This window comes from Alosa pseudoharengus, unplaced genomic scaffold, assembly GCF_046254945.1.
Source record: "Alosa pseudoharengus isolate Yale_2024_CS ecotype anadromous, Long Island Sound unplaced genomic scaffold, YU_APseudo_1.1 YU_APseudo_1.1_scf_3, whole genome shotgun sequence".
NCBI classification, from domain to species: domain Eukaryota; kingdom Metazoa; phylum Chordata; class Actinopteri; order Clupeiformes; family Clupeidae; genus Alosa; species Alosa pseudoharengus.
In genome coordinates this window covers 46,649,276-46,671,364 of record NW_027468718.1, presented here as the reverse complement: position 1 = coordinate 46,671,364, position 22,089 = coordinate 46,649,276, and the positions used below count along the sequence as shown (strand labels likewise).

General features: G+C 43.7%; 1 protein-coding gene across 4 annotated transcripts; it reads left to right on the top strand.

Annotated features, from left to right (window-relative positions):
- The first annotated feature begins 1,050 nt into the window (after positions 1 to 1,050).
- ttf2 (transcription termination factor, RNA polymerase II) lies at positions 1,051 to 21,877 on the top strand. Of its 4 annotated transcripts, none has more exons than XM_076264466.1 (24): positions 1,051 to 1,141; positions 1,752 to 1,863; positions 2,309 to 2,398; positions 2,613 to 2,682; positions 3,334 to 4,566; positions 5,141 to 5,261; positions 5,655 to 5,822; positions 6,276 to 6,433; positions 6,582 to 6,663; positions 6,804 to 6,914; positions 7,206 to 7,356; positions 8,728 to 8,833; positions 9,095 to 9,279; positions 10,482 to 10,635; positions 10,817 to 10,908; positions 11,160 to 11,239; positions 11,521 to 11,663; positions 12,394 to 12,573; positions 12,893 to 12,945; positions 13,439 to 13,592; positions 13,972 to 14,054; positions 14,316 to 14,390; positions 18,499 to 18,643; positions 21,733 to 21,877. In XM_076264466.1, exons 1-23 carry the CDS (start codon positions 1,114 to 1,116, stop codon positions 18,641 to 18,643), a joined length of 3,774 nt encoding a protein of 1,257 aa, XP_076120581.1. In that variant the 5' UTR covers positions 1,051 to 1,113; the 3' UTR covers positions 21,733 to 21,877. The 4 variants fall into 4 exon arrangements, with proteins under 4 accessions (XP_076120581.1, XP_076120582.1, XP_076120579.1 ...); XM_076264467.1 differs by lacking the exon at positions 21,733 to 21,877 and adding an exon at positions 15,312 to 15,387 and having other exon boundaries at positions 18,499 to 18,596; XM_076264464.1 differs by lacking the exon at positions 21,733 to 21,877 and having other exon boundaries at positions 18,499 to 19,848.
- The last annotated feature ends 212 nt before the right edge of the window (positions 21,878 to 22,089 follow it).

The following is a 22,089-nucleotide window of genomic DNA, read 5'->3' as shown; positions in this document are numbered from 1 at the left end:
CAAGAGTAATCCCGTTTTGAATTTGCAGTAAATTTCAACATATAATTTGGGATTTAAGTTTTACACTGTGTTTAAATTGTTCCACATTATTTCATAACGGGCCAAATACAAAATAAATAGTACAAATGTCGCCTAGATGTCGGTAAATCAGAGGACAGCTGACTAAGAGTTTGTGAAAGTAGCCTAATGATTACAAAATCAGAGCTTGCATCTAGGCTATTTGAATTTCTTGAGCTGTGCTTAAATTGTTCAATACATGATTTCATAACAGGCCAAATATGAAATAAATGTTAAATATAGCCTAGATATCTGCAGATATTAGATGATCAGATGATTTACAGTTATATGTAATATGTCATTTTTCATGTTTTTGTAATGTTTCATACAGTGATGCAGGTCTACTGCAGTGAATACAACTTTGATAATTTTTATAGCCTACTACTGTATTAACTTTGTCCTTGGTGCCCTGACATGTGGCCTTTGTGCCCCCCACCAAATATGCCCAACTGAAAGCCAAGTGGCCTTGCCCCCAGAATGGTGAAATTCCAAGCCTGGTTATGGCCATATTTTGGAATGTCACAATTGGTTTTGGGTGAGTTTTGGCCTCCTTTTGTTTTGATTCTGGCTTGCCTAATTTGGGCCATATATGGGCCATGCATCCCTCCAAAACTGCCAAAATGCCAAGCCAGTTTTGGGCCAAAATGAATGTGCTATCTGGGTTAAAGGCACCTAATCCTAACCCTAACCTTAACCCATGTCTAACCCTGTAGCGCCTTCCAGACAGCGCTGCCTTGAAGACAACGTTGGTGGCTTAAAATACCAAGAAACCCTTTGCACCTCTGCTCTCGACTCATTAATTATTATTAATTTATTCACTCTTAAAACAAACGTGTTGTCCCCATCTGGACTGTATCTGCACCAAGTGTCGAAAAAGATTTCTGTTGTAGTACGCTTTGAGTTTGAAACAGTAGATGGCAGCACAAGAAAAATCTCTCCAACCTTATTTCAAAAACAGAGAAGAAGTGAACTGCGCGCGCGCATTGAATTGACGTAGGAAGGAAGATCTAGCAGTAAACGAAAGCTCAACTCTGTACATCTGAAACAATTGTAATTATGGAAATTGTGCGTTGTGACACACATGGTAAGATGTGTGGCAGATCAAAACTGTGGCAATTGTTCTGTTGTGTTTTGGTAAGATGACTCGGCGCAACATTTATCCCTATTTACAGCAACTAACTTAGATGGAGTTGCTTACCGGTAGTTTGTTCAGATTATAGCCTAGCCCCGTTATCAAACATAACACTTGACTTGACTTCTGTAAACTTCTTGCTGTGATGTTGGAGATTCAGTCTCACATTTCTTACCAGTGCTTTTTTTGCTGTTAACCGAATTGTTTTCCTAGAACGTGTGCAACTACCGGTACGTTAGTCGGAAGTCTAGTAGCCTAGACTAAAGCAGGCCTACAGTTCCCCACAATTTCAGTTCCCTTTAGTTAACGTTGCCCGTATGTGGGACATTTTTTGCTTTGCTGACTTCAGTAGTAGGCCTAGACTATATTAGGCTACAATGTGAGGACAATATGATAAATCCACATCCAATTTTGATGACAGGAAACCTATAGCTTTGGCTTTCCCTAGTTTCACTGGCTTTCATTACTTTGGAGAAGAGCCACTCCCACGAGGCAGTGTCCCACGTTAGGACAATTTAGTACAGCTTCAACCTCACTGGTGGTAACATTGACTTTCTTTAAGGAACTACTTGTCTATTGAAAACTGGTACCAGAGATGGGCCAAACAAGGGCAAATCGTTCTACATCTGTGCAGCTCGCCAGGATCCTCCTTGTGATTTCACCCACCCAGCAGAGTAAGTTAAGTCTATTCCAGCCTTTAGTTTGTCATGCTTACAGTGGCTTTTACTAAATCTTTCCACCACCTAGACTTGTAGTATGATTATGGTATTGTATGCATTTGCTAGGTTGGCTTCTCCTGTCTTAAAAACAGAAACATCATTACATGTCTAGATACAGTAATTGTAGAGGACAAACAGTCTTCATGTTTCAAGTCTGAAGTCATAATCAGTTCATAGTGTGATTACGGTCAGGTCAGCCCAAAACGTCCACGTGACCATTAAAAAGTACCAATGAGAGCTGTCCTTGATTCAAAACTCCTTATCAGGCCACCTGTGACATTTTAGTGATTTATGATTTATGTATTGAACAAGTTACTTGGCATGTGATAGTGATGATGATGATGATGATGATGATTCTGATTCTTTTACTGATTCTGATACTGATACTCCTCTTCCTCAGCATCCCACCCTCTCACTGTTTACACCATGAAGACTCTGTAGTTGAACTCCAGGCTCTCATTAAGTCTGTTGACAAATCTCAGCGGTACAGGTGTGTGTGTGTGTGTGTGTAGGGTGGGCAATATGTTCACCTATCTTTGTACTTGCATTTTATTATTATCAATAAAATGTAATACGTTTTTAAATTAAATAGTATTTTTTCAGTGAGTAGCAATGTCTCTGTGTGTGTGTGTGTTGTGTGTGTGTGTGAAGCAATGTCTATGCACAAATGTATACACACACAATCTCTCTCTATCTTATCCCAGGTTGTACTTCCGCTGTGCGCTGGGAAAGAAGGAAGGGCAGAAGTGGTGCGATAGTGTTCCCTGGAGTTCTGTAAGATTCCTCTTTATTTGACTTCCTTATTCCAGCTCTGCTCAAATGCTCTGTCAGTGTCTCATGTCCCCTATCTGTGTCATACATTCTGACTGGTGTGTGTATGAGAAGTTATTGTCTCCCCCCAAAAAGATTTTCTACTAATTCTGATTTTTCTGTGTGAAAAGTACATGTCTATGTACATATAATTGATACCTTTGGTACCAATGATGAGGGAGTCCTCATAAGGCACTATCATGGTCTGTATATTTGACATGTAGCATCTTTTCAAATAATTGAAATTAAGTATTTTTTATTTTGTTGCTCTTTTTGTTATAGACCCACATAAGGGCAATTCCACGCAAAATTGTCACGTCCATAACGCCAACTAAAGGCCATAGTATTTGTATGATGCAAATGATTATGTGAAAAGTTTTTCATGTAAGTTCTACAACCAAGAAGAGTGAATGCTCAAATTTCAAGTAATCATCATTCACATCATACCATACCATACCATGGCATTGTGTTGGCGTTATGGACGTGACACTTTTGCGTGAAATTGGTAATAACAATAAAGCAGTAGTTGTAGTTACAGGAATACTAATAGTGACAATAGTAGACAAAGTAGTAATCATAAGTAGGATGTTAAGTCTGTATTTTTCTCAATGACAGAAAGAACCAGAGAAAAGGAGTCCTCTGACAGACAAACAGCTACAGGCCTCCAGCCTTCCTCCCGTTAGGAACCCCTTCAAAGCCCCCAGCAAAACGGACCAGACATCCGAGTGGAGGAAGCTGCAGCAGCCGGAAGGGAAGGAGGGGGACGCAAGGAGCCGAGAGCAGGGGAACCGAGTCCGAGAGAAGAACCAAGACGGAGAACGCCACGGCAGCAGCGGAGAAGGGGGTGGTGAGAAGAACATGAAGAACGACTGCAACAGAACCAGCGGAGGAGGGGGTGGTGGTTGCGATCGCGAGAGGGAACAAGAGCGAGGGGAGGAGTCTGGGGCGGCGGCTGAGAAGGAGGGGCTCAGCAATGGAGAGACCTGGAGGGCCAAACCACTGCCTGCAGGGATGAAGATAAAGAAGAGCGTGTCTGGAGAGGAGGAAGAGAAGAAGAAGAAGAACGACAGCAACAGAACCACCGGAGGAGGAAAAGGAGTAGGGAAAGAAGAGGGCAGTCTGGAGAGAAGTAAAACTGACCCCACCAACAAGAGAAGCACTTCAGAAGGGAAGAAGTCTGCGAAAGCACTCAGTCCCAGCCCTAAACCTGCCAGTGAGCAGGCCACAGAGGATCGGTCTGGAGCAGTCTCACCTCACGAATCTGGCCTACACAGAGACAAAGACAAGAAGTGGCATGCTGGGAAATGTCGCACCTCAGACTCAGACAGCCAACACAGGACGTGCGGCAGCGTGGACACGCCCACTGAAGCACCCAGACATCCTGAAGCACCCAGACATCCTGAAGCACCCAGACATCCTGAAGCACCCAGACATCCTCACTCGGCCAGCAGCAGCAGCAGCGGCCGCTCTGGTGTGGAGAAGACTCCGAAGGCGTCCAACGGGACACCAGACAGTTTTGCCTCCATCGCCGCTCTAGCAGCCCAGAACAATCCCAGCTCAGCAGCAGAGAGGCACCAGGAGGCCCACAAGACTCCACGGGACCAATCTCAGAGACGGAGCCCAGTAGAGCTGAACGGTGATGACGATGATGAGGAGGAGGAGGAGGAAGAGGAGGATGGCAGTGGTGATGACGACGATGATGTCCAGTTGGTTTCGGTGCAGCCCGGGCCAAAGAGCTCCCCTGACCCCCCAGGCGCTCCCGTGCAGAAGACTCTCACCTCGTACTTCCTGTCCGGCTCCAAGCTGAAGCTGCACAGCCAGCTCAGTGCCCAGCTCAAGCAGAAGAAGGTACAGCTGTGTGTGTGTGTGTGTGTGTGTGTGTGTGTGACTGTATCTGTGTGCAGTTTTGTAGGAGTACAGTTCTGACTAAAGTGTGACGAGAGGGTTCTATGTGTGTTGTGTGTGATTTATAAATGACATTTAGCATAGATTTGGCCCAACTGTATATAGTGGGAGGCACAGAATTTTTTTTTATGTGAATTTTCCATAGGCCTCAAAAGTAGTTATGTGGGTTAAAAAAATAGTGTTTTGTTTAGTGTACCTTTCCGCAACAAGGGTCGGCAAGTAAGTTTCGCCGCAGACCTATATATATATTTTTTTTTTTTTTTTTTTTTTTTTTTTTACACGACTGATCAAAATATCACTGCCGGTGTTGGCCCATAGGCCACTTGTTGCCAACCCCAGTTCAAGAAGATATTTGGTGCACGTCTGTGGATTGCGGTTTTACAACTGTCCTTCTCTGTTCCCCTCTTTCTTATATTATATTGTTGTTCTTTCTCTCTCTCTCACACACACACACACACACACACACACACACACACACACACACACACACACTCCCCATTATCGTGTCCTATGGCAGGCCACCCTGTCCATGGTGAACGTGTCGGCGCTGCCTGATAAGGGCCAGAGGCTGAGGAGTCAGGTGAAGGAGCTGGAGGACGCTCTGACCTCGCTGAGTCTCACTCCTCTCACAGAGTCTGGTAAGAGAGAGTCCTCCCTGCACTCAATCACCCATCTTATTGAGCCATCTGTCCTCCCTGCACTGAATTACCCATCTTATTGAGCCATCTGAGGGATTGATTATATTTCATGTTGTTTATTTGGTGTAAGTTGATAAAGTTGACTTGCATATACATTTATTGATTGCATTAAACATCCCAGGTAACATAATGCAATGCAGTATGGAAGGAAGTTTTCTAACATTATAAGACACTTTTCCAGAGAAAATTATACCTATTGTCTTTTGTAAAATAATGTTTTGAAATTATTTATCTTAAAGTTCAATATATGTTTACCATTCATTTTTTTAATCTATACTTCTTAATGATAAAAAAAGCCTTTGATCAGAGTTCATGTGATGGGTCTGGTTTCAGAGTCCCAGGAGGAGGCTAAGGAGGAGCAGAAGCCGTCTCCCGTGCCTAGCCCGTCCAACCCCTTCAGCCGCCCGGGCGGAACCATCCTGCTCCCCGACGTCCCGGCCCCGCAGTCGGCCAGCTCTCTGTCGATGGGGCTCAGCCAGGGCTACTCTCAGATGTTCGGTGGTATGAACTCACCTGCTCTCTCCTGAACTCTCACCTGGTCACGGATTCTCTCTCTCTCTCTCTCTCTCTCTCTCTCTCTCTCTCTTCTCTCTCTCTTCCATTCATTCACTATTGCTCTCTATTTTCCTCTTACATACTTTCGTACATACCTGCTCAATTTAATTATCCTAGTGTTGTATTCTCTCATGTCTTGTAATCACTCCAGGTGTGCTCTCTCTCTCTCTCTCTCTCTCTCTCTCTCTCTCTCGCGTGCGCTCTCTCTCTCTCTCCCCCCCCCCCACGGTCTCCATTCAGTTCACTTTTTTCATTGGACCTCAACCAATTTAATTCAACTATAGCAAAGGTGATTTTCTGGACCGGTTGCTTACAGTACTGTACTTCTTCTGTAGCCCCCCCACCCCTACACACACACCAACACACACCAACACACACACACACCCCCTCTCTGGTCAGTGGACCCCCAGGGTCACACCTTCTACGGGGGCAGGATGACCGACAGTCGTCTGATGGCCATCCGCAACGCCACGACCGAGACCATCGACCACCTGCACAAGTCCCTGGAGACCTGCCCCGGCCCGGACACAGAGGCCAAAGACCCCAAGGGCATCAAGGCACGACCACGCACACAGTACACACACACACACACACACACACACACAGTACACATACACACACACACACACATAAATATAGTCATGCATATAGTCTTGATTGACAGGGTTTCCGTTTTAAATGAGTGTCTGGTCCTCTTGTGTTCAGGTGCAGTTACTTCCTCATCAGAGACGGGCTCTTGCCTGGCTGCTGTGGAGAGAAGACCAGAAGCCATGCGGAGGAATTCTGGGTAATATTTACATCTACTGTGTGGGGGGGGGGGGGGGGGGATATAACGCATTGTCCATTGTTGTTGCACACCAGCCTATGTTGCTGCTTTGGTTGTAGCATTCAGTCTTCTGCTTAACATCTTATTGATGTGCACTCCAGCGGATGACATGGGTCTGGGAAAGACGCTCACCATGATCGCTCTAATCCTGGCTCAGAAGAAGCCCAAGGACGAGAAGGACCCAAAACTGGAGGGGTGGATCTCCAAACATGGTAATAGGGCAAACATACTCTCAAACTATACATGTCACCTGAAGAAGCAACACAATGGTGTTTTTGTCATTTATTTATTTATTTTTTTGGTTAATTGGTATTGTTAATTGTGCACATTATAGGTTCTTGTGTCCCATCTGTATGTCCACCTGTCATGCATATGTTTTTTACAGGCTTTTTGTCAACAAGCATTCAGTATAGGACATACTCATGCTTTTAGTGTGCACAACTATTGTGTGTGTGTGTGTGTGTGTGTGTGCGTGTGTGTGTGTGATATTGCGGTCCCATCAGACTCCTCTCTGGCGGTGTCCCAGGGCACTCTGATCATCTGCCCCGCCTCGCTGGTGCACCACTGGAAGAATGAGGTGGAGAGGCACATCAAGAGCAGCCGCCTCAGCGTCTACCTCTACCATGGGCCCAACCGCCAGAGAAACGCCAAGCTGTACGAGACAAGCACGCACATACACACATGCACAAGCCAGTGTCCCAACCATCAGAGGAATCCCAGACAGTGCCACACACACACACACACACACACACACACACACACACACACACACACACACACACCACTGTCAGATAGATAGATAGATACTTTATTGATCCCCAGGGGAAATTCAAGAATCAAGAATCACTGCAAAGCACACACACACACACACACACACACACACCACTGTCCCAGTGATCAGAGAAACTGCAGACACATATAAGCACACACACACACACACACACACACGTACACGTACCACTGAGAGCTAAAACGTACACACATTTCCATTAAGTTGATTAATTGAACACACTTACATGAAGTCTATTGTGATCGTAACATCGATTGATGGTTAAATGAGTCTGTTGTGCTGATGTTATAATAACTAGATGTACCGCAGAGCGGTACAAAATATGACCGCCGCCCAGTCCAGCACATTTTTTCCACAAAAAGAAATCACGCTGAAAGGCCTATATGAGTCTAACTGTCTCACTAAATTGCATTATCCACACTCAATTCTCACTGATATCTGCTAGACAACAAGTACCAAAACATGATTAGTTCATAGATTTCACATGTTAAATTCATTTTATACAACCCCACCTCCATCTTGCCTGTTCATAATTCTGAGAAATTCTTGATTGTTTGTGTTATGTTTATGTTATGTGTGTGTGGGTGTGTGTGTGTGTGAGTGTGTGTGTGTGTGTGTGTGTGTGTGTGCGTGCTTGTGTGTGTGCGTGCTTGTGTGTGTGCCTGCGTATGTGCCTGTGCATGCAAGCGTACATATGTCTACTGTGTGAGTATGTGTCATACGTATGATTACTGTGAATGTATGTGTGTGTGTGTGTGTATCTGTTTGTGCACATGTGTGCACATGAAATGGGTTAACATGACCCCTGGAGGCAAACATACGGAAAAAAATGGTCATCCTAGGCCCTACGGTTCTCGAGATATTCACCGAAAACTGTGTCTGCCCTACCCTCCTTTCGGGGGGTGCAGTCCAGCGGGGGGGCTACAGATCAAAACGAAAAACGATGGTTCCATGCTATCCATGTGGGGTTACATGCCCACCAAGTTTCGTCTACCCCGGTCTTTCAGTGTCCCGTGACTCATTGACGGAAATTTGGACATGCGAAAAAGAAAAAGAAAAAAATCTGACTAAACCTTTATGACCGCCGCTTCGCTGCGCGGCGGTCATAATAATGATACATTTTGTGTGCAGTTCACTTTACATTCACAGTGAAACTCAAGAGTGCTAAATAGTGTCTGGTAATAATAGAATATACATGCAAGTTAAAGTGTTGTGTTATGTTTTCACCCCTCCAGACTGGCAGACTATGATGTGGTGGTCACCACCTACAATCTGGTCTCCAAGGAGATCCCCGTGCAGAAGGAGGAAGCTGAGAGGCCAAGTCAGGACGCCGACCATACAGTATGACTTCCATTCATATATTACATTTTCCTGACTTGGCCTTTATAACTATTTTTATGTTTTTTTTTTATATGTGAAGGAGTTTAGTTTCTGTGCAGAGACTATATTAATTACTTTGCATATCATGGGTAAATTTAATGACGTCTCAGGCAGTGTAAATCACTTTCCTGCATGTGTCACCTAGATGTATTTTCACAGAGGCATAAGAATTTCATGTTGTCTTCCACACTGCCCTCTGATTGGTTGGTTGTGTCCAATCAGGGAGCGAACCTGCCTCCGCTGCTGCGTGTGGCCTGGGCCCGAGTGATCCTGGACGAGGCCCACAACATCAAGAACCCCAAGGTGCAGACCTCCATGGCCGTGTGCAAGCTGAGGGCGCGGGCCCGCTGGGCCGTCACCGGAACTCCCATCCAGAACAACCTGCTGGACATGTACTCACTGCTCAAGTACGACCCAGCATGCCGCATCTTCTGGAGATGACCGCGCTGCATACACTGATTGCATTTTGCACCTTATTGTCTGTGTGTGTGTGTGTGGTGGTTGTTTTTGGTGTGTGTTTGTGTGTGTGGCAATCCTCTGTTGGTTGTGTGTGTCTGTCTGTGTGTGTGTCTGTGTGTGTCAGTGTGTGTGTCTGTGTGTGTGTGTATGTGTTAGGGCTGTCACTTTACGTTCGAAAATCGATTGCACAATCGATTGGTCCAAACAACACAAGTTTTGAAAACTAAAATAGGGAATCGATTTTAACCAAATATGTACACTATTAATTTTAAACTAATTAAACAAATAAAAAGGATAGATGTAACAAAATTCACAAACAAGAATATAAGAATATAAAATAATTCCGAAGTGCAGTAAGCATTGCGAAAGCTAAAAAGAAAATTCCCACCAATTTTATGGAAACAGCTGTTTCAATCAGCTGCTGTGCTGCTCGTGTTTTGCCAAAAAATGGAGGACAACGCGATCAACCTGTGCGACATGAGAGTGATAGGCCCTAATAACTTGAGGAGTTCGATGTGGAAGTACTTCGGATTTTTGGTATATCAAACTATGGAGAAGAACAAAGCGGTAGGCTATGCAAACTGTGCAATCGAGTTCTATGTACAGTAGGCGAAATTTGTTTGACATTTCTAATCGTAAACACAGACACAGATACGTTAAGGACTGCAGTAATGTTTGTCACTGATGTAATGGCAGTCCACTCGGCTTATTGTTTTTTCGAGAATGTTGCACTCCTGTTTGTCATTGTGCACATTGTTCTGTTGTATAGAGTCTGAGATTCAGTTGATCAGTAAAAGTTATCTGATTTGTACATTTTAAATTGCATTCAGATCCTATCATTTTAATACACAGTGGCTATACTCGATACTACAGATTCTGTTGAATTGCTATTCAGTAATTTAGCCATAAGCTTTTTGATTTTATGTTATAACCACATAGCAAAATGAATTTAAAAATTATACATCAAGTAGATTTGAGGTGCATTATTATTTGGTTTTCACTGCTTTGGATGTCATTTCCATGTCTGAAAGTTACTGGGCAGTAATATTGAGAGTAGTGTGTGTCTGATGCTGTGTCCTTGAGCGAGAGAGAGTAACTCTGTCTAAGTGTGTGTTGTGTCTGATTAGTGTGTTTGTGTGTGTGTTGTCAGGTTCATGAGGTGTTCTCCCTTTGACGAGTACAAGCTGTGGAAGGCTCAGGTAGATAACGGCTCCAAGAGGGGTGGGGAGAGGCTCACCATCCTGACCCAGGCCCTGCTGCTGCGCCGGACCAAAGACCAACAGGACTCCACCGGCAAACCACTGGTGTGTACACACTGCATACTATACACACACACACATTCACACTCCGACATACAGAGCAGGTACAGTGTATATACACACAGCATAGAGCAGCAGGTACAGTGCACACACACACACACACACACACACACACACACGTATGTTTATATTCTTGAGCTGATTCCTGTGTCTCTGCTCTGTCCAGGTGGAGCTGCCTGACCGCAGCTGTGAGGTCCACCGCGTGAAGCTGTCTGAGGATGAGCAGTCTGTTTACGACGTGGTGTTTGCCCGATCCAAGTACGTCATCTCACTTTCACTGACCCCCCTATTCATTTCTCACAACTGACTCACAAACACAGAGAGAAATGTATATGTGTAGTATAACTACAGTACAAGCTGTTATAGATTTTTAGGATTATGCTGATAATCAAGCATGTATTTGAATTTTGTTTCTAAAGCAAATTTAAAAGTGTGTGCGTGTGTGCATCTGTGCATGTGTGCGTGTGCGTGCGTGCGTGTGTGTGCGCGGTCGGTGTGTGTTTTCTCAGGTCCACTCTTCAGTCCTACCTGAGGAGACATGAAGGAAAAGAGGGCCACAAGGGAGATGGCAGCAACCCCTTTGACAAAGGTCTTTAGAGCCCTAGCGCTCCTGTTCACCTCCTCTCTTTGACAAAGGTCTTTAGAGCCCTAGCGCTCCTGTTCACCTCCTCTCTTTGACAAAGGTCTTTAGAGCCCTAGCGCTCCTGTTCACCTCCTCTGTTTAAGCTCCAGACTGCACTGATGGATTGATTGCACCTCAGTATGAAATGTTTTATTCCTGCCCCACCTCACTGGTTGGTTGGTTGGTTGGTTGGTTGTGTGTATGTGTGTGTGCGTGCGCGTGCATCTGCGTGTGTGTGTGTGTTGCAGTGGCAAATGAGTTTGGCGTGTCCCAGCAGGGGGCGCTATCCTCGTCCCAGCAGCAGCAGCCCCAGGCCTCCAGCGCCGTCCACATCCTCTCCCTGCTGCTCAGACTCAGACAGTGCTGCTGCCACCTGTCCCTGCTCAAAAAGGTAAACGCGCACACTCGCCCCCGACATGTGACCTAGTTTCTGTTGTGACCACATCCAGACATCTGTCACTGTCATGCTCAACAGACAGGTAGAAGAGGTCCTTTGTCCTCAGGGCCATCCAACTCTTCAATACCACACAAAAGGGGAGGGGAGAAATGGACTTTTCAGCATGAGCCTGTCTCTCTCGGCCCCTACCACCATATCACTTGTGTCAGGTGTCTGCTGTACACCTGACTTTCTTACAGGCTATATTTGCCCTCCTACACAATCTGGACTGTGGTCACAACATCTACATCTTAGAACCTATTCCCTGTAATATATTGTGATTAAAATATATTATTTTGTTTTCTTGTTTGTCAAGCAATTCTTTTATGTTTACATTCTTGTCTTTTCATAGTCATAGTAGTCATATTCGCTGTTCAATCCCTGCACTGTTCACTATTGCACTACCACTATGGCAGACACTACCATAGCACCTTGTCATGGCCATTGCATCACATGGTCAGCCCATCACTTTTAACTTTTTAACTCTGTGAGATCTGTGTGTATGTGTGTTTGTTGTGTTATGGATGCTGAACATTTCCCTCTATCTACCTATGTATCTCACATACTCACACATACACTGTGTTATAACACATTGTGCTAACATCAAATCAAACCTATGCACAAATGTACACACACACACACACACACAATCTCTCTCTCTCTCTGGATGCCCCTCCTCCTACAGACTCTGGACCAATCAGAGCTGCAGGGCGACGGCGTCACCCTGTCCCTGGAGGAGCAGCTGAACGCCCTGTCCCTCGGCGGCGAGCCATCTGACCCCAGCGCCGACCTCAAGGACACCGTCTGCCTCAACGGCTCCCGATTCCGCTCCGAGCTCTTCGAGGACACCCGCGGGAGCACCAAGGTGACCCCCCGATCTTACCACGTCATGTTCCCATGGCGACACAACCCTGTCCAGCCTTGTAGGCTCCCCATTAGGGTTAATGCAGGAAGTGGGAATCGGATCCATATGCTTAAGGCCAGAATTTCCCACTTGCACAGGGTGCAGGTTTGCAACCCTTAAGCTTTGTTCGCCCACTTGGAGAATGCTGTATTGAACACCCATTGTGTGAAAAAGCTGTACCCTAACACAGCCCATCACTGCCTGTGCCTGAATACTTTGATGCCGATGTCTTTTCAACGTCGTTTGTGTTTGTATTTTATTTTCTGCTTCTCTCCCTCAGCTCTCTGCTGTCCTCACTGAACTCCAGGAGATCAGGAGTAAAGATCAGAAAAGGTGCAGACGTGTTTGCATAGATAGAATTCAATTAGCATTGCATTTGCACTGGACACAATTTTAGCTATGAAAACACAATTTTAATATGAAAAATTGCAATGCATGCAAATTTTCCTGTGTGGGTAAAATGATAATTGCGTGGTGTTGTGTATGTTAGTGTGTGTGTGTGTGTGTGTGTGTGGGTAAAATGATAATTGCGTGGTGTTGTGTATGTATGTGTGTGTGTGTGTGTGGGTAAACTGGTCATTGCGTAGTGTTGTGTATGTGTGTGTGTGGGTAAACTGGTCATTGCGTGGTGTTGTGTATGTTAGTGTGTGTGTGTGTGTGTGGGTAAACTGGTCATTGCGTGGTGTTGTGTGTGTGTGTGTGTGTGGGTAAACTGGTCATTGCGTGGTGTTGTGTGTGTGTGTGTGTGTGTGGGTAAACTGGTCATTGCGTGGTGTTGTGTGTGTGTGTGTGGGTAAACTGGTCATTGCGTGGTGTTGTGTGTTAGTGTGATAGTGTCTCAGTGGACTAGCATGCTGCGCATCGTGGCGGTGCACCTGAAGAGCATGGGGCTGACGTTCGCTGTGATCGACGGAACAGTCAACATTAAACATCGCATGGACCTGGTGGAGGAGTTTAACACCAACCCCAAAGAACCACAGGTGTGTCCACACAGTGCTGTTTCAGATTGGGAACACACACACACACACACACACACACACACACAGACACACACACACACACACACACACACACACACACACACACACACACACACACACACACACACACACACACACACACACACACACACACACACACACACACAGACACAGACACAGACACCGTAATTTGTATTTAGTGATCCACAAATGCTGTCCTGGAAAACATGGCAACACAAAAACACACACTTTGCATTCAGGTGCTTTTAACTCAAATCAAGGTGTGTGTGTGTGTGCGTGCGTGCGTGCGTGCGTGCGTGCGTGCGTGCGTGCGTGTGTGTGCGTGCGTGTGTGTGTGTGCACGCACTGTCTCTATTAGGTGATGCTGGTGTCCCTATGTGCTGGTGGGGTAGGCCTTAACCTGGTTGGTGGGAATCATCTCTTTCTCATCGATATGCACTGGTGAGCAACTCCATATCTTCCCTTACTGATCACCAAAACAAGCTTTAAATGGATAATATCATTTGAAATACCATAAGCCTTGGTCTAGGTGTGGAGCACCAGTGTTTGTTTTGAAAGCATGAAGTATAATATGCTTAACAAAATAATAATAAAAAATATACAGTATGCGTATGCCATTCAACATTTCTCTTAATAACACGTTGAACTTGAAATGAGTTTGGTGGAGTGATTCACTGTGTGTGCGTGTGCGTGTGTGTACAGGAACCCTGCCTTAGAGGACCAGGCCTGTGACCGCATCTACAGGGTGGGCCAACATCGCGACGTCACCATTCACAAGTGAGAAGACCCTAAATGTAACATGTGGAAGATAATATGTGTAGAACTACATTGCATGATTACCTGATGTTATATTATTTGTATTATATATTATATCAGTGATTCCCAAAGTGTGGGCCGCGGCCCACTGGTGGGCCGCCAAGGTATTGCAGGTGGGCCGCGAGAGCCTCGTAATTTCGTAATTGACCTCTCCAGAATAAGTCCCGCCTACGTAACTTCCGTATCCATCCAACTTCCGGGCGTGGATTGTCTATGAGAAATAACATGGCGTTTCGAAATATCATACCGGTAAAACATCTGTAGGTAGCGAAGTTGAAAAAGCTGGTGGGCAGATTGGCTGGATTTTTTGATTGTCGGTGCCGTTTAAGTAGTATACTATAGACTATACTACTTAAACGGCACCGGAAATCAAAAAATCCAGTGGAAACTAGATGGCAGAAGTGTGTAGGCCAATCTGCCCAGCAGCTTTTTCTACTTTGTCACCTACAGAGTGTGACAGGTACGATCTTTCAAAACGCCATGTTATTTCCCATAGACAATCCACGCCCGGAAGTTGGATGGATACGGAAGTTAGGAGGTGGGATATATTCTGGAGAGGTCTATAGAGAGAGAAAATAATGTAGGCTATGACATGAAAACACAATTCACTATTCTCTATTTCAAAGAAAATGCTGTAATTTCGCGGTTTTTTGCTACCTTAACCTAAACCTAAAATATTAGATTTTTATTTACAGTGCTCATGAGCACACACCATAGGCTACCATTACCAAACTATTTCTGCCCACTCACGGCACGCCAACGGTTATGTCGGTCTCAACTAGCCTATAGCTACAGGATTTTAAAATCGGGTGGCATCACACACATAAAAATAGTCTCAACTGATGATCTTCTTTTTGATCGGAAACATGTACACACTACAAGATTTGAAACCAATGGGGGATCACACACTATCATTGTTAACAGAAAACAGCTAGTGCTGACAACGGAACCACCAAAGGTAGGATATGGTTTTAGATCTATTAGCCCGCTGTGGCATATTTACTGTCTTGAGGAAGGTCTTGATTGTGAAAGGTGCCTTTATTATTTGAGGTTGTATTAGTAGGCTACTATAGTGCACTTACATTGTCATTACAATAAACCTAGGGTAGCATGTATGTGATTGTTGTGTGTTGGCAACTTTTTCTGCTAACTGAAGGCAGAGTAGCCTAACGTTAGCACATTTGGCTCAGTTTCGCGGATCAACAACGCGATTTACAGCTCACACACAGTCACTGTACAATGTTATTTTTGGAACGGATATAATTTAGATAGGCTACCCTTATAGGATGGGTGCTTGCGTTTGTTGAGGAATCCGAAGTCTTGGTTGTTGTTTGTAGGCCTATTCATAGGTGGCACTGGCACACGTTCGGGCAGAAGTAGGGCACGAGCGGATAGGTAACTTTCCGATACATTGTTTGTGTTTCCAAGCAACTAAATGTCCAGCAGCATAAGACACATTAATGTGAATAATGGAGCGGTGGTTGTCAGGTGGAAAAAATGGGCCTAAAGTGAATGTTTCAAGCAAATCAGAAGCTCACAGCGATGAACCTTTGAAGAAAAGGACTCGTAGGAAGTACTCCGATGACTACCTGTCATTAGGATTCACAAGTGTGGGACCTGAACACGATCCTCTGCCTGTCTGTGTACTGTGCTCAGAGGTGCTGTCAAATGAGGCTCTGAAACCATGTAAGTTACGCCGTCATTTGGAAACCAAACATGGACAGTATTCTTCCTACCCTCGAGTTTTTTTCCAAAACAAACTTAAAGAGTACCAGAACCGTAAGAGAGCAATTGAATCTTCTTGTCTCACTGGTAGTGAAAATGCCGTGGAGGTGTCCTACCGAGTGGCAAAGCTAATTGCTAAGAAAGGAAAACCACACACAATCGGCGAGGAATTGATTCTACCTGCTGCCAAAGAGATGGTTGAAGTGATGATTGGGGAGAAAGCAGCTAAAACGCTTAATTTGATTTCTTTGTCCGATAATACAGTAAAGCGACGTATCGATGACATGGCGACAGATGTGTTGAAGCAGCTTGTAAGCAGAATACGAGCAAGTCGTTTTTATGCTCTCCAGATTGACGAGTCCACAGATATTGTTAGCTTTGCCCATTTACTCTGTTTTGTCAGATATGATTTTGAAGAAGAGATCCATGAAGATGTTTTGTTTTGCAAACCTCTACCTGCACGTACTACAGCAGAAACCATTTTTGAAACGCTGAATGAATTTGTGGTTTCCAATGAAATAGACTGGACCAAGTGTGTGGGAATAAGCACTGACGGAGCTCAGGCCATGGTGGGGAGACTCAACGGAGTTGTGAGAAGGGTCAAAGCCGTAGCTTCGCAGGCCACAGCTGTCCATTGCTGCCTACACAGAGAGGCATTAGCGACAAAAATGATGCCTGCAGAGTTGAAGACCGTTTTAGATGAAGCAGTGAAAACGGTCAATTTCATAAAAAGTCGCCCACTGCAGTCACGTCTGTTTTCTATATTGTGTGCAGAGATGGGGAGCGAACACCGACAGCTTCTTCTGCATACCGAAGTGCGGTGGCTTTCGCGTGGCAAGGTGCTTACTCGACTTGTTGAACTACGAGACGAACTCAGGATGTTTTTCGTTGACTCCCGGTTTGAGTTGTCCGACCGATTCTGTGACTTAGAGTGGCTCTGCAATTTGGCATATTTGCCGGACATATTCGGCTACTTAAACGGACTCAATCTATCTCTTCAAGGGAAAGCTGTGACCACATTTCATGTCCACAGTAAGATCGAGGGCACAATCAGAAAGCTCTAACTGTGGGACAAAAGAGTCAGTCAAAACAATTTCGAGTCATTTGACAATCTGTGCGAATTCCTCAACAAAGAGGAACGGCAGATTCCGAGTTCTGTGACAGAGTCCATCAGACAGCATCTGCAGTTGCTGAAGACGCAGCTCCGTGGATACTTCCCTGTGCTCAGCGAGCAACATAGCTGGATACAGAATCCATTTGTCTCAAATGATGAGGGTGCCCTCGCAGGTCTGAGTTCAAGGGAGCAAGACAGCCTTGCGATCTTGCGATACTGCTTTAAAACTTGTCTTCACACAGAAGGACTTAGCACATTTCTGGATGTATACACACTCGGAATACACTGATCTGTCAAACAAGGCATTGATGTTTCTGATGCCTTTTGCCACAACATATCTGTGTGAAACTGGGTTTTCAGTGCTTGTGGCATTAAAAACAAAGTATAGAAATAAACTGAATGTTGAGCCTGATCTCCGCTTAAAGCTGACATCCATTCAGCCAGACATCAAGAATTTGACAGGTGCTATGCATCAGTATCACCCTTCTCATTAGGTTAGGTGACTGTTACCTAACATGATTTGCAGTGCATTTAAGTTTTTTAAATGTTGCAAGTTATGTATAGTGTCCATTCATACCCGAAAACTAAAATATGTGTGTATGTTGAACACCTCTAATAATAAGTTATGGACCTATGTTATGGAGTTATAAAGTTATGGAATTTAAGCATTTTCTGGTCTTTAGGCCTATGTTTGCCTATGTGTTTTCAGCTTGTGAGAGCTGTCTGTTAAGTTTTACACCCTGATTTATGTGTATTTTAAATGTATGTTTAATGTGTATGGTGCACACCTCATATAACAATTTAGGCCTGTGGTGTTATGATTTTTGCCATGTTTTAAGCTTGTGAAAGCTGCTGTTCGAATTACATTAAATTAATAAGTATCTCAGTCTCGAGTTGTGAATAAAATGTTTGGGTGGGCCTCAGAACATTTTCAGAATTGAAAGTGGGCCTCAGCAGTCTCAAGTTTGGGAACCTCTGTATTATATTATTATAATGTTTTGCAAAATGCATAGACCTTCTATCTTTCAGTCTAAATGAACATGGTTAGTGTGCAAACTTTTTGAGAAGGCAACTAAAGCTGAAGGCTTTTGGATACGCTTTACTCTATGACTTCCAGTAGTATGCATGTATGAGTGCTGAATGAGTGCTGTGTTGACTCGAGTAGCGTAGAGTGGAGTCTGGCTGTGCTGTTGCGTTCAGCTTTGTTGATCCTGCTCTCTCCTCTCACAGATTCATCTGTGAGGGCACAGTGGAGGACAAGATCTCCTCCCTCCAGGAGAAGAAGAAGGAGCTGGCCCAGAAGGTGCTGACGGGCACTGGCTCCACCTTTACCAAGCTCTCCCTTGCTGACCTCAGGGTCATCTTCGGTGTCTAGGTACCTTTACCAAGCTCTCCTTTGCTGACCTCAGGGTCATCTTCGGTGTCTAGGTACCTTTACCAAGCTCTCCCTTGCTGACCTCAGGGTCATCTTCGGTGTCTAGGCGCCAGCAAGATGCTAAAACAGCTATTGCACCAGGGTTCAGGTATTGGCCATATTGGATTTACTTGAAAGTGTTCAGCAACCTATACAAATGTCATGTGGGTGTGGGCACTCATAAATATATTACTATTACTAATATATTGCTTCCACTTGAAAATCAACACAATATACACAATTATCAATCAATCTATCATGCCTCTGGTTGGCTCGCCAGAAAGTGGTCTATGCTGCCATATATCAGTGAAACATGATATTGTGCTGAATCTTTAGGTATTTATTTTATGGTCAAAATTACAAGTTTAAGCAACAGTATGTATGACCTTAACTGCGTCTACAAGGGTAGTTACCATGGTAGTTACTTGAACGGTTGAGAAATGCCACTAGTTAAAAAAAACCATCATATCATCAGCATTGATCATATGCTAGGCTTGAGAGTCATTGTAACCAGTTATTTTATTTCCACAAAATGTCACACACATGCAAGGGAAATCACTTGTCATACAACACTAATTGACAATATAGTGATATTTTTTTAACTCTGCAAGGCAATAACTATTGATGGCTTTTTTATTCCTTTACTGTAAGATGTAGCTTTCTGTAGAGTCACTATTCTATTGTATGGGACAGACAAAGGTTGATATAACTGTTACAAAATCAGGGCAAAATGCTGAAGTTGAATGTTTTCAGACAGTAACGGTATACCTCATTCACTTACAGTGGCTGGGATAGGTAAATGTGCCTCTGCCTTAAGTGGATTTTTGTTTTTACCATTATGTTCCCATTTTTGTTATGTCATGTAACAACATTTGAGTCTGGTCATATCAGAGTAAGTTCTTGGCATCACATTATGTATGATTAGATTATCAGCACTTCTATTTGTCAACGACCTGAATTGCCTTACTGTTTTAGTGCTTGTTTATATGTTTTCTTTGTGGTGTTCATGTATATGTTTGTCTCTGGAAGTTAACTTGCTTTGTCTTTTATTTTGTCAACAATAAAATATATAATTGTACATGTTCTCAGAATCCACATAAATGCATAAACTCCACTGTTATTACGGCATAATGCATAGAATAAACAAACAAAAAAGTTTGAGTAACCATTTCGGGCATAATTTCTGGGTATTGACAGTTATGTGTACATTTAATGTGGTACAGGTCAAATTTGGTAGTCAGAAAAACCTGAAAGACTGTCTAATATCTGAACGTGCAGGTCAAGTTTCAGTTTGGGAATTTAGAATATCAGTCACTCTTAAACTTACATTCCTAAAATGGTAAAATTCCTCCGCTAGTTATCTCTGCAGTTGACCCTATTAAGGGAACTAGCAAGCTACCTGATTGAGAGCCAGCTCACTTGCTGTGGGAAGACACCAAGAAGGCCATCAGTGAGCATGTACTTCCTCTGGCCCACCTTGATCCCAGTATTACAGTTTGACATAATATTGTATCTTAAATTTGCAATAATGGTCATAGACGATGTGCTATTTTTTTTAATAAGCTATAGGAATCAGTATTTTAGTTTATTCTTTTTTGTGCTACACTCACTATAACAGGGCTGAGCTCAACTGACTGATCACAAGACATGCCATTGTCTCAGTAGCCACTGAGATTTGTGCTTCCTTATCAGCCGTGGGAATAACAGAAGTATACTTTCTCACATACCACTGCCACACAAATATCCATGTACAGTAGCAGCATGCATTATGGAATTAAATAGGCACAAAGTCAAATGACGTAAACATCCATCAAGCTTTTCTTATCAACATCAATAATAACACTAATATTAACAATCTTAATAAAATATGAATACATGTTTGATTAAATAACAAATGACTCATAATAGAAAAAAAATGTGTTTAATAGAAACTCTGAGTTGAATCTAATCTGAGGACACCAGTATAAGGCCCTATGTGTTATTCATAATCATTACCATTTGTGATTTTCTCCTATTCTAGTGTTCTGTATGAGCCCTCCAAATGACCAGCAGGGCAGTGGGAATCTTTCTCAGTTGTAAATGTCACCTAGAATCATGACCAACTAGTCTTGGTCCTTTAGAATCATGACCAACTAGTCTTGGTCCTTTAGAATCATGACCAACTAGTCTTGGTCCTTTAGAATCATGACCAACTAGTCTTGGTCCTTATGGCACAATAGTAACCTTTCCACATAGCTAAACTAAAAAGCCAGGGTCAGTTAATTAAACATTGCAATGTAGTTATTATATTGTCAGCCTGTTAGGTAACTCTGATTCCTGGACGTTCGTCCATTGGGGTGAGAAAGATCTCAGTACACAGGAGTCAGGACTGATTATATTGTTGTTGGGAAAACAGAAGCATTTACAAAAAAATATTGTAGAGACAAGTTATCCATCCTTTCCTGATTATCTATTTAATGATTATTTCTGGAGAATGTCCACCTTTTTTGTAAGACATTACATAATACTGTCTTGGTGTTTCATATTGCATAGGCTTAAAACATGTCTGACTCATCCATTAATATAATTCATTCAATAATCATAACACATTATCTTATATCCGTTGCCCCTTCTCTTGATTTCTGTTTTGCTTCATCAGCTATCAGTTGTCTGAAAATTTCTTCAGCTTCTTCCTCCAGTTGCTGGTCAAACAGATGTTGTCTATATGACGTGCGTCGGCAGGATCCTCCAACCCACAGTAGCAAAACTACTAAAATCAAACCTAAGCCTATAGACTAAAAGAGAAAAAAATATTTAAAATGTTACAATTATCAATTGTTAATACTTCATTAGTTGCAAGTGAATGTCATTCTATTGACTCCCTGACACATTTACTAAAAACCCTAATTGTGTGTGACCAGACTGAATTAGATGCACATTGGTATTAAGAGAAAGTGCATGCAGTAAATACATAGTAATTGATAGCAGTTTAGCTACTTACCCTAGATACATTGGTGTAATACTTGACTTCAAACTTTTCAGGTTTTGTCATGTCTCCCTCATCCTTGCAGGCAAGCTGTTCCTCGGCTGTACCATTGCTATGTGTCCTTAAGCACACATACCAGTCTCCATTGACGAGAGCTATTATTACCCAAACCAGGCCTATGGACAGCGCCCTCAGAAACACAGTGCAGCACTTGGCGGAGGGCCGGGGGAAATCCTCTCTGGTCCAGGCGCAGATCTCCATACGCTTGTTGTCCATCAAGAGGCAGCCGCAGATCTCCATACGCTTGTTGTCCATCAAGAGGCAGGCGCAGATCTCCATACGCTTGTTGTCCATCAAGAGGCAGCCGCAGATCTCCATACGCTTGTTGTCCATCAAGAGGCAGCCGCAGATCTCCATACGCTTGTTGTCCATCAAGAGGCAG

Coding starts and splice junctions, on each gene's coding strand:
- ttf2 (XM_076264466.1), top strand. CDS start 1,114: ATGGAAATTGTGCGTTGTGACACACATG. Junction 6,664..6,803: donor GCCATGCGGAGGAATTCTGG/GTAATATTTACA, acceptor TGTGCACTCCAG/CGGATGACATGGGTCTGGGA. Junction 14,391..18,498: donor CGCGACGTCACCATTCACAA/GTGAGAAGACCC, acceptor CTCCTCTCACAG/ATTCATCTGTGAGGGCACAG.